Source organism: Hippoglossus stenolepis, chromosome 10 (assembly GCF_022539355.2).
Source record: "Hippoglossus stenolepis isolate QCI-W04-F060 chromosome 10, HSTE1.2, whole genome shotgun sequence".
In the NCBI taxonomy this organism is placed as follows: Eukaryota; Metazoa; Chordata; class Actinopteri; order Pleuronectiformes; family Pleuronectidae; genus Hippoglossus; species Hippoglossus stenolepis.
In genome coordinates, this window is record NC_061492.1 from 13,848,501 (window position 1) to 13,859,526 (window position 11,026).

The 11,026-nt window shown below is 45.1% G+C and overlaps 1 protein-coding gene across 1 annotated transcript; it reads right to left on the reverse strand.

Moving 5' to 3' along the window:
• Window positions 1-158: 158 nt before the first annotated feature.
• Window positions 159-7,334, reverse strand: entpd5a (ectonucleoside triphosphate diphosphohydrolase 5a). The gene is made up of 13 exons (XM_035168074.2): window positions 6,587-7,334; window positions 6,163-6,242; window positions 5,722-5,865; window positions 5,247-5,322; window positions 4,712-4,747; window positions 4,219-4,307; window positions 4,056-4,135; window positions 3,881-3,942; window positions 3,680-3,781; window positions 2,838-2,981; window positions 2,666-2,722; window positions 1,728-1,843; window positions 159-1,569 (listed from the first exon to the last, which is right to left on the reverse strand). Exons 1-13 carry the CDS (start codon window positions 6,990-6,992, stop codon window positions 1,486-1,488), a joined length of 1,476 nt encoding a protein of 491 aa, XP_035023965.1. The 5' UTR covers window positions 6,993-7,334; the 3' UTR covers window positions 159-1,485.
• Between the last annotated feature and the right edge of the window lie 3,692 nt (window positions 7,335-11,026).

Here is an 11,026-nt window from a genome sequence, read left to right on the forward strand (position 1 = left end):
TATTAGACCCAAGTTCTGAACTACCCAAGAAGTATAGCACCTTGTTTCTTGGATGGAGGAAATTGGACTTCACAATCATGTATATAATATATAAATATATCATTTGTTAAGTTTAAAGATTATAAAATAACAGCATATCCATACACAAATCACATTTTTTATGTTTTTATTAAAACATACATGAATAGTATAAACGTATTCCACTGGACTTTGTAAAAACACCAATTTACATATTGTCAGTCATCAGGTTATTCATACTGATGGTCATGAGGCATTTCTGAGCGACTGTGCAGCATAAAACGTTTTTGTTGCAATGTAAAAGCAGTTGTCAGAGTATTTCACTAATATTAAAGTTTACATACGTATATACAACAGTAGTTATTGAACGCGTTGAATACTGAAGAGACAGCGAAGGCTTTTGGCTTAGAGAGCAGTTACACAGAAAGTCCAAGAGTTAATAGTTTGATGAGGATAATTAAAATACATTAGATAGACTTTCAGTTAATTAAATATTTATACAGTTCACACGAATATATACAGTATTACTGGTGAAGAAGTCATGGGTTTCAAAGTTTTTTTTTTTTTTTTAAACATAATTTCTGTTTACATTTTTTGTCGTATTCAATAGCTGTAAATTACGTCGTTGATGAAAGGTTTTCCCTTCACTTGTGGGAAAATACAGTTCAGACCTGGGGCCCCTGCAATTTAGCGGTGCTTGATGAGCCCTTTCCACCCGCTAGACAAAACAAACGATAATGGCTAAAATAGAGGCATTAACCTCATACTTGTAAAAAGCTGCAACAACACAGTCTGTGAGAGGCATCTCCCCTGCAGCACTCTCTCCGCACCCCCCTCAGTCAGGAGGAACACGTACAACTCTTCAGTCGACACCAAAGCATCTGAGCACGTCTTCGAAGAGAAGACGCTCAAAATCCAATGGTGCTCAACTTGTCAAAGGCCCGGGGGCCAGTCAGATCATTCACTGCTACAATAAAAACTGATTGATTTACAGGCATAACTTTGGTTGCACTTGCAGCAACTAGTCTCCTAAAGGTTTTTACACTGTTCTGTACAGTTCACTCCAAGGCCACAGTCAGCCCCTAGACACCATGACTGCAGGTGCTGCTTCTAGATTACCCTGTGCGCATTTTACAGGTAGTTGAGAAAGACATTTCAGATCAGACACCCATTGGGAATCAAACATGTAAACGTTTTACAAAAATAAATTCCGCCCACCAGTTGTGAGCTCAACATACAGTAGAAATAGCTGGCCTTATAAAAATATAGTGATTTCTCTCAACAGTCCTCGGGACGTTCGCAGGGATGCTGAGGTTTGAGGAAACGAGGAGGTGGGTGAGGAGGCGTGGCGGGACTTGGGTGTGTCTGTGAGGGGGGCGGGCTGATCGAGGGTGGGTCGGAGGAAGGGACGCCCCACAGTGATGGACTGTCCCTCTCAGTGCCGGCTGTAGTGACAGCGAGCTGTCCTTAGTGGATGTTGAGGTTTCTGAAGTAGTCGAACGTTGCCCCCAGGGCCCAGCTCGTCTCTACGTTGTTCACCTTCTTGGCGAGCTGTTGAAAAGAGGAAGAGGAGGATCTCCGTCAAAATCACAGAGCAACACGTTGAAGTCTTGTGAAACCCTAACAGAATATGGTTCGCTTGTCATTAAATATATTTCTTCGACGCCCACATCCACTGTCCGCAATGAACCCAGCATTGTTTTCCTCACCTGCAGCACAGTGTTGTCCTTGAAGCCAAATCCCTCCTTTAGCAGACAAGTGATATATGTCATATCCATGCAGAGGAAGGGGCTGATTGCACGGTATTTGGTCATTTTGTTGCACACTGCAAACACAAGAAGCCACAGCGTTCAGACATGACAATAACACAGGTTTCACATACATCTGACAAAAAAAAAGGAGCATTTGTTGCATCATATAATAACAGTCCCATTTATTTCTAACCCCCGTGCTACGTGATTAAAAGACCTTTCTGTTTTTGTTTTGGCTGCATAAACAGGGAGGTGTGAGGAGAGTGGCTGAGGGTCAGCACAAGGCTGCGGGTGGGCGGTGGTCTTAAACCGGTTGGTACACAGCGTATGTGTCAGGCCGCAGGTGGTGTGTGGCTGTCAGGTGCCCTCCTGCCTGGGCCAGGCAGACACCGTCAGCTCGGCTGCCAGCCTCAGCCAGACTCGCTCCTCCAGACCATGTGACAGTGTTCTCACAACACAAACAGCCTTATATAACACATCAACTCACTCTGTACTCTGCTCGCTATAAATCTGCTCCTACACGGACATTACAGTCACAAACCCGAGCCTGATCAGCATGCCCAGTATCTGTTAGACCTGCTAAAACGTTTTATAGTCATGTTAACATGTATTTACCCTGTAATAAAATACATTTGCCTTTTAATCCATCTCCATAACACATTTTAGCAAATATAGCAAAATACAGTTACATTTTACTGTTGTAATAAATTCGGTTTTGGCAGGATAAGCTGTGCCAATTTGGCGCCATTGTACCAAATGTTTTGGGCACAAACAAGCTGTTTAGAGAATAGACTGTTTGGGTGGTTGGGTGACTGACTGATATATTTAACTTCTAAGATTGTCGGTTTCATACACAAGTCGATTCAACCCTGGAGAACATAACAAGCAACTCTTACCTTCCTTGGCTCTCTTCTTAAAATCCCTCACTTCAAGCGAACCACCTCGACTGCCATCTTTGCAGAAAGAAAAACAAACATGCAATTTGAGTACTGATTTTGTGCAAAGCATGATAATTAGTATGACAGATGGTGGCGCTGGAAGGTGACGCCTTGGTCTGTGCCCACTCACCAATGAGGCCAGACTCCACAGCTCTGTCAAAGTAGTAGGAGAAAGCGTAGAAGACGCTGCTGCCCTTCACCTCATACGGCTGGTGCACTATTCCCTTGATGACTTTCATCACCTCATAGTAGCACAGTTTATATCCTGCGTAGCCTGAAAGACAAGATAGAAGATGTGGTTTTACTTTACAATCATTTTACTAAATGGAACGTGGAGGAGACAGTCAGTTCCATCCATTGCTGCCCTGAAGCAGCAATGGATGGAATGCAACGGGGAGAGGCCGGAGACTCAGTTTGAGGTCAGCCACGGGTTGTAGCCGTGGGTTCACCAGATAATATACCAGGGAAGCCCCAGAAGGACGAGTTTCCCACAGCCCCACGGGTATGGTTGGCACTGATGTGCCGGCAAAACCATGTGCTGACAAGAGCGACAGTTAGCACGTCCCTGTTGAGTTGACTATTTTTACCACATAATTGTGAGCGGTCCAGATCAAGCCGCTCGTTACACAAAAAAAATAACAACTCAGGGACAAGCCCAGCATCTTTTGGCTACTTGACTGTGGTATGGGAGTGACTGCCTTATTTGTGAACTTAACTGACAGTTTTCTCTTGTTTAAATACAAGGTTGACTGCAATATAATTGTTCAAGCGGGAAGAAGATGGAGAGAGAGAGAGAATGACAAAACATGCGTTTGGCGCCAAGGTTACAGAAGCTTCAGCGGGAAAATGTTCTCATGTGAGAATGTATTGTACTGTACTCTATTGTGTTCCACAGTCGAGAAAGGAATGCACGGATCGCTGGGACCGAGGCTCTGGGAAGGCAATCAAAACCTCAGAGGGCTTTTATCTTACCGTCTGGAATCCCGCTAACTTTATAGGTGGTTCCTCCAAAAGTCACATCTTCTCTGAACTTTTTCGGGAGGCAGGAACTGGTGAAGATTTTCCAGTCTAGGCCTGGGAAAACGAAAAAGAAACCGTTCGTCATCTTCCACCGACTACATTTATTAAAATGGTGCAAACAGAGAAGGCAATAAAAGGTTCTAGAAACTCTACCTTCAGCTCCTAGTGCTCCAAGAGTCGCCAGTCGAGCCGCATACAGGCCATTTCCAAGGTAACTGTGATGGTGACACACACTTATTGTAAGTTTTGGACCGAATGCTAATAAATGAATTTTCATGAGCAATACCAAACCTATAGAGAATAAAGCATCTTCTGGGGGGTTATTGACCTGTGTGTGTAGACTTGATAGGTGTTGTTGAACAGGTTGAATCTGGCAATGTAACTGGTTGGTGCAGACTGGACCGTTTTCTGTTGGATAAAAAAAATATGCTTAGTTGTGTTTTTTGGTTTAAACGTTTTTTAAAGAGAGTAGCATGAAATATGTTATTCACCCTCGACTTGGGAAGGAATGTGATTTGTGTAGATCCTCCACCCAAATCCAGGATCCCCACCGTCCTCCTTGTGTTGGAGTACAAGTGTCCTGTAGGAAATAAGCACAAAGTCAAACTCAGCACCCTGGAAGAAGGAAACTTCCTCATCAGCACAACCAACAGGAGACACAGTGCGGTCTTGTGTCTTTATCTCTAATTTTAGTATTTGTTCCATTGTTGACAACCACCAGGGCCAGGATGATGCACGGTCACATATCGCCAGTGCCCACCAAGAGGGAAAACACCTTATTGGTTTGTCGTGTAAAATAAACTTGATGGGACCGATGGAAAAAAATGTGTGTTTGTGACCTCTGTGGGGCCAGTGACTCAAACTCATAAACCTCAGACAGGAGACAAGAGTCTTTCACTGCCGGACCTCTGTGTACACTGCAGCCTCAGGTATGAGCCTCCTAACCACTAACACTGCCATAGCGAAACACAAGCAATGTCTTACCTGTGAGGAAGTTCACCGTGACCCAGGCGAGGATTCCTGAAAGGGCACATGGGTGGAAGAGTGTGCATTAGTACAGACATGAGAAGTGATCACGGCTCGCACAAATAAACAGGGGATGAGTTTTACTCATATTCGCCTTCATTAGGGCCGACGTTAAAAAGTTACAGCATCTGTTCATCAGCGTGTGGGCTCACGGACCAACCCAGATAATTACAATCGTCTCAGATGTCAAGTTATTGCACTCGTAAAATGAGGATAATGAACGGCACATAGTGTGTGATGAAATGTAACACAAGTGTCTAAATGAGTGATGTGGAGGATCACGCTAAATTATTGGGCGTGGGACTCACGCTGGCATATTTATTTGTCTTAGTGAGGTGGTAACAGACCTCTTGTAAAATGAATTATGAGAGCAGAGAAGTGTTTATTACTTGTTCTTAAAGCACCTGATCAGACAATATCACCAATGTCAAAGAAAATAAAAATGTTTTATGTGGAGTGCAAATTGGCGAGAGGGCATTTAAAGAAAACCCACCTTCGTTTGTTCCGTTCATGATGGAAACACTGTTGCTCGGCACGAAGAAGGGAGACTCGTTGAACACCTCTTGTACCTGTGGAATACATATCGTCTCTTTTAGAGTGATCTACTACAAAACAACTACACTTAACCACATAGCCAAATGCAGCCCCATTGTTGGGATACAGACTCTCCAGACTGTGGAAGACAAACTGTCTTTTAGATTGACAGATAGCTCAGCCACAAGCTCGGCTGGAACAGTAGCCCGGATTTAATACTTTAAATGACAAATATGGTTACTCCGCACAACCCCATAACAGATGTTTTTTTGCAACATGATAGCCACCAAATGGGCAAAGACTCGCTGCCTTTTTTTGCAGTGACACTTGTAAGCACTTAGTGGTTTCTCATCCCCGCTCCTTGGCGGGACGGGTGGTGTCTGTGCCAAACTGTCTGAGGGCAGAGGAGGGAAAAAAACTCAAACGCGCCTCACCTCCTTCAGAAGAGCTTTGGCCTTTTCCTCAGGCAGCAGGCGAAGACCCGCCGTGGCCTTCAGCACCACCGGGGTCCTCCTCCACTCGTCCTCCGGGACCGTCTTCTTGGCGATCTTCAGCAGCTGACGGACGGTGTTGCCGCCCTGAAGAAAAGATGGCAATCAGGTACAGGCGGCAAGACAAAAATCTCACGGGCAAACTAAATATTTCCTAACAAAACGAAGACATTTAACATTGGGTGATTAAGTCAATACAGCAGACAGGAGTGGGCAGCAGTGGCAGTATCACGAGGGGTGTAATTTTCTAATTACACCATGTTTACTTTATAGGAGCCCAACCCCAAGATAAAAAAACCTCAGTGGTTTAGTGGTTTGCAGACAGCGAACAACTCCCTAATAGGATAATTACTATTAAGTGATGGTGCAAACACAGGTACATACCTCCTCAGGGTTGTCCTTATAGGCAGACAGTCCCGGCTTCACCGCGTTGTAAAGTTCATTGTCAAGAACTGGCAGCTCCACTAAAAAAAAAGAAAAAGAAATGGATCATAAACCAGAGGGGTCACAGTGTAATGATCAGGGATGTGTAATTCATGTAATTGCATAGTTTTTCCTTCCTGGTATTTAGACTGTTGCACTTCACCTACATCCTGGTTGAGTTTCAGATGTTTGCTTCCAACACAGTCAGAGTCAGACGCAGGCAAATTAAAGGTCTTTTCAGAAGCTGTATCACCCTGAGCACTTTGCCAATGTCCTTACACTGACCCAGACAGAGTGGGAGCCAGCAGCATGTGCATGTGCAGAGGGAGGGAGAGAGGCATTCACTCATTCAGAGAGAGGGACAGAGAGAGAGAGGTGCACTCACCCGGGTCTTTCTGGATGAACTTGTAGATGTGGATCCTGGTGCCTGTGCTCCCGGCGTCGAACATGATCCCGTAGAACACCCGGCTCAGGTTCCCGGGGGAGGAGGCTTCGATCACCGACTGGTACACCTCGGGTCGGTGGTAGGGCTCGGGCGCCGGGTGCACGACCTCGGGCACCGGGTGCAGAGCCTCCGGGATCGGCGGGATGACCTCGGGCGCCGGGTGGAAGACCTCGGGGATGCGCGCGGCCGCCTCCTCGGGCAGGAGGTTCTCCGTGTTGGCGGAGTGCTCCCGGTAGCGGTAGATGTGCGGGGAGTAGCGGTGGTGCCGGTAGTAGGTCGCCTCCGCCGTGAGGATCCCGGCCAGGAGCCACGTGGATACAGCAAGGAGCAATCTCGGCGTGGACATCGTGTTTTTCTTTTCTTTTTTTGCCGGAGAGAGGAGAAGAAGAAGCAGAGGGAGAGGAGGAGAAGCCTGGGTGGATGCTGGGGTGAGAGGCCCTGCACACACAGAGAGAGAGAGAGAGAGAGAGAGGGAGAGAGGGAGAGCGGGAGCAGAGGAGATGGAGAGAGGCAGAGTGGATGCGATGCACACTCAGGACTGTCCGGTCATCTGTTTACACTATATAAAGACATAAGGGCCTGGCGAGGGGCCACACCGGGAGCAGCCTTCCACCAATCCTGTGTGGGTCCATCCCAGCTCCATCAGCCGAGCCCCCTCCTGGGAGCTGAGCCGGAGCAGCACTACCTGCCCACCAGCACCAGAGGAGGAGGAGGAGGAGGAGGAGGAGGAAGAGGAGGATTATTTTGGGGATTTTACCCTCCTCATCTTCAATGTTTTGCTCTGGAGCCAAGCAATCCCTGCAGGAGAGGAGAAAGGGGGTTTATGGAGGAGTAGAAATGAATGGTTGACGGTGAGGAATTTTGAAAGAAATGGTCCTAAAATACCATTCATGGGAGTTTTTCAAACTTGTAGTGACTTGACTCCAACTCTCTGACAAGGACTCAAACCCGGCTCCTGCTAAAATTAAGAGTTGAGTCGTTTCAGCTTGGAAATTGATTATTACTGCAGTTTTAAAATCAGAAACATAAATATTTACTTCACTATGAACTTTTACCATGTCAATTATGCTATTCAAATATTTTGGGGCTTTGAATCGAAGGACATTTCAAAATAAAATCCTTTATTTATGTCTGAAAACGTGACTCATTCTTCATTGCCCGGATTTCTTCACCGTGCACCACCTCGACTGAATCATGTTCGGTAGCTTGAATGAATCATGCATGTATATATCTATATATAAAGAAGAGTTCCCCTCAACCTCCTCTCCATGATCCTGCAATAATCACCACATTAAATGCACTGCAGCAGTTTCAGCAACCTTCAAAAAATGCAAATGTGACCTGCACTCCAGCTGGCATAAAAGAGAAGAATGTTAGCAATCATCTCACTCCCACTCATCCCTGTGTTAACCACAGGCTTTCCAAGGGAAAAATAGTTGGGCAAGCGAGGCACGTTTCACGAGAGAATGCATGAAAAGCATGAGTGGCTGTTTCTCTGGTGGGTGGGTGGCACAGCATCATAAGCTCATGCTGTAGTGTATCAGTTGATACTCCTGTTAAGTCTGGAGTTATTGGCTGTGACTGATGCAGGATGCAGAGGTATCGACGGCAGGGGTGCATCCTCAGCGACCCTGCATGAGCTGAGGGTTTTCTACTGGGCTGCGATATTTGTATATCAACAGCAAGATGACGGAGAGCTGAAGCAGTAGGCCCTGGTAGCCTGAAGCATCGGCGAGGAACTGCCCCTGCCCCAGCCCTGACTCTAACACGTGCTTACACCAGACTGCTTGACCTCGTGCAGAGAGCGACTCGAGGCACAAACCGAGCTGTCAGTCAGTCAGCCCGGGCCCGAGAGGGTAAGGGGAGGGCAGAGGTCCTGCACATGGGCACGACAGAGTGCAGGAAGTCCACAGAGAGGACAATGTGGGGAGGGTGGGGCTTGGCACCGGCATTCACCCATCATGCCACTCCACTCCCAGGACACTCGACAGTGCAAAGTACTGTTCCAACACTGTAATTTGGACTAAAAATATTGGACTTTCTTTCCTCCTTCCTTTTTCTAAATACTGTGGCCATTTTTTCCAATCCTGTGGCTCCCCAGAATGGTCGCTCGCCCCTATCAAAGCCTACATGTGCAGGACCTCTCGTAGACATCTATTGGTCGTAGACATCTATTGGTTGCATGTTAACAGCGTGATAACATGACTAATGAAACCTGAAGAAAAAACACCCTCTTAGAAATAGTCCAGTCCGGAGTGTGGTCAATTTTGAAATTGTTTTTCTTGAAGTTATTGTTCAGACACCCCCTGTGGTTAACGCAGTAATTAATATGGATAAGGTTGAGTGTTTGGGCAGCTGCACCTCAGGACATTTGGTGCATGAGTCATGTTTTAGCCCGAAACCTACACCTACATAATTATTCCATTTAAATATGATGCAATAGGATCTCCAAGAACAAGCTGATGCAAATAAATATAATCACATCTGTAATAACAACGATAAACCTGTGAAAAATCTGCATGTTACCAAATCGTGTTAGGGTGACCTTAAAATGTGTGCTGCTGCTTTTTGAAATCATATTTAAGCTGTCCCTCTAAAACATGACACAGCACATTACAAACACAATGTTTGAAACGAGAAGTAGTCGCAATACATGGTTTGGTATTTTGTTTCAAGCTAACTGAAACCGTAAAGCACGAGAAGGGACCCCAGCTTTGTAATCTACACTGTGCAATATATCATTAATATGCTGCAATGTTGCCCTCAGGAATTCCATGTTTGTGGGTGTCCTGCCCCAAAAAGGCCATTGAAGAGACCCAAACCTTGTCATTACAATTCCAATGATAATGACAGCTTTGAAAGGCTCGGGGTTATTTCAGTTTTCTCTTCTCACTGTCATAGTAATTACCTTTAAATTTAGTCTTCAAACTCTGTTCATGATGCCAGCGCAGAGAGCGCCCCTATACGCTTCAGCTTACAGTAGCTACACCCAACACTTTTCCGATAGCCACTTTTTTGTTTGCGGAATAATCAAATCATCAACGCCGAGCGGACTCTGCTCCCCAGCAGACAGCTGAACAAGATGCCGGGAAGAATTCTGCAGCTTTGGGCCTAAATTATGACCTGTGCTTACTTTACATTGTTTCTGTTGGACGAGCTTCTTCGAAAAATGTAAGCCAACTGCATCTACGTTGATCTTAGTGGTTTTCCCATAACTACAGCGAAAAACAAATGTGGGGATGGCAGCGACTAACACGCAGTTCTTTTCAGGACAACACGGACAATGCTGCTGACAGGGGCCAAACATATCTCATGTCATCATGTGGGAAGAGATCATGTGCAAACAGATCCTGTTTGATAGAGCCCGGCATGAGAAGGCTGTAATTACAAGACAAGAGACAAATACAGCCAATCTGTGTCAGTCCAGGGGTTGTCGAGCAGAACAGATCTGTATGTTATGATCTGCTGCAGCGGAGGATTGATTAAAACACAAAACTGCAACCACTCCTTAAAAACAGCACAAGGTGATGAATATATGCTTATAATAATAATAATTGCTCCTGTATGCACCCTCGATACCTTGACTTGTGTTGACTTATATTTTATTGAAGATCTTTATACTTCTTTAGCCCTTATTTATATATTATTATACAGTTGCTTTATTTCCTTTTTTTATTTATATTTGTCTGAGGACACTTTCGTAATCTTGTTGTTCTTGTACATTGATAATACATTTCTTGGAACTTGAATCTTGAGAAAAAGGGTGTTTATTAAAAACACTTGCATTCTGCTGGTGGCAGGTTTTCAGTGACATGTTTTCTAAATTATAGTTGTAAACATTTTTGGTTCGCTAGTTTTTCCGAATGTAAGGATTTTCTGCTTGTCCGTGTTTCATATGCTTGTAATTGGCGTAAAAAATGTGGTGTTTTGTGGATTTTTACGCCAACCACAACTCGCGCCTTCTTATATTTTATATACAGAATGCGCCCTGTCCTCTCTCAATCTCGGCCCCTGTGTTTCACAAAACCCAAACCTCTAACAAGCTCTAGGTTGCCAATTGCGCGTAAGCCCTCCTGTGACTCTGAGCATGTTTTATTTCACCCACACGGTTTCAAATCCAGAAATGGCCTGGGGTTGATGCATTTAAATATCCTAGGCTTGTGTAAAATAATTTAAATGAGATCAGCAAAGATTCTTTGCTCACACAGACCGAGCCTGATACGCTGGTTTGTTAGGTTGCATAACTACAGTATAACATATAGAGTGGGAAAGGGGGTGTTGGTGTGGCTGCACATGTGAAGTCATGTTTGTCTGTTACTATTTAAAATGCTGTCTAATCTCGTAATAACTCTGTGGTACAGACCACCCTCAGCTGCCTCC

Excerpts from the sequence above, each read along its gene's own strand:
- entpd5a (XM_035168074.2), bottom strand. The coding sequence starts at position 6,992 with ATGTCCACGCCGAGATTGCTCCTTGCTGTATCCACGTGGCTCCTGGCC. Across the intron at positions 5,323-5,721 it reads CCAAAGCTCTTCTGAAGGAG|GTACAAGAGGTGTTCAACGA; the intron begins GTGAGGCGCGTT and ends TGTATTCCACAG. Across the intron at positions 4,136-4,218 it reads CATTCCTTCCCAAGTCGAGG|AAAACGGTCCAGTCTGCACC; the intron begins GTGAATAACATA and ends TTTATCCAACAG.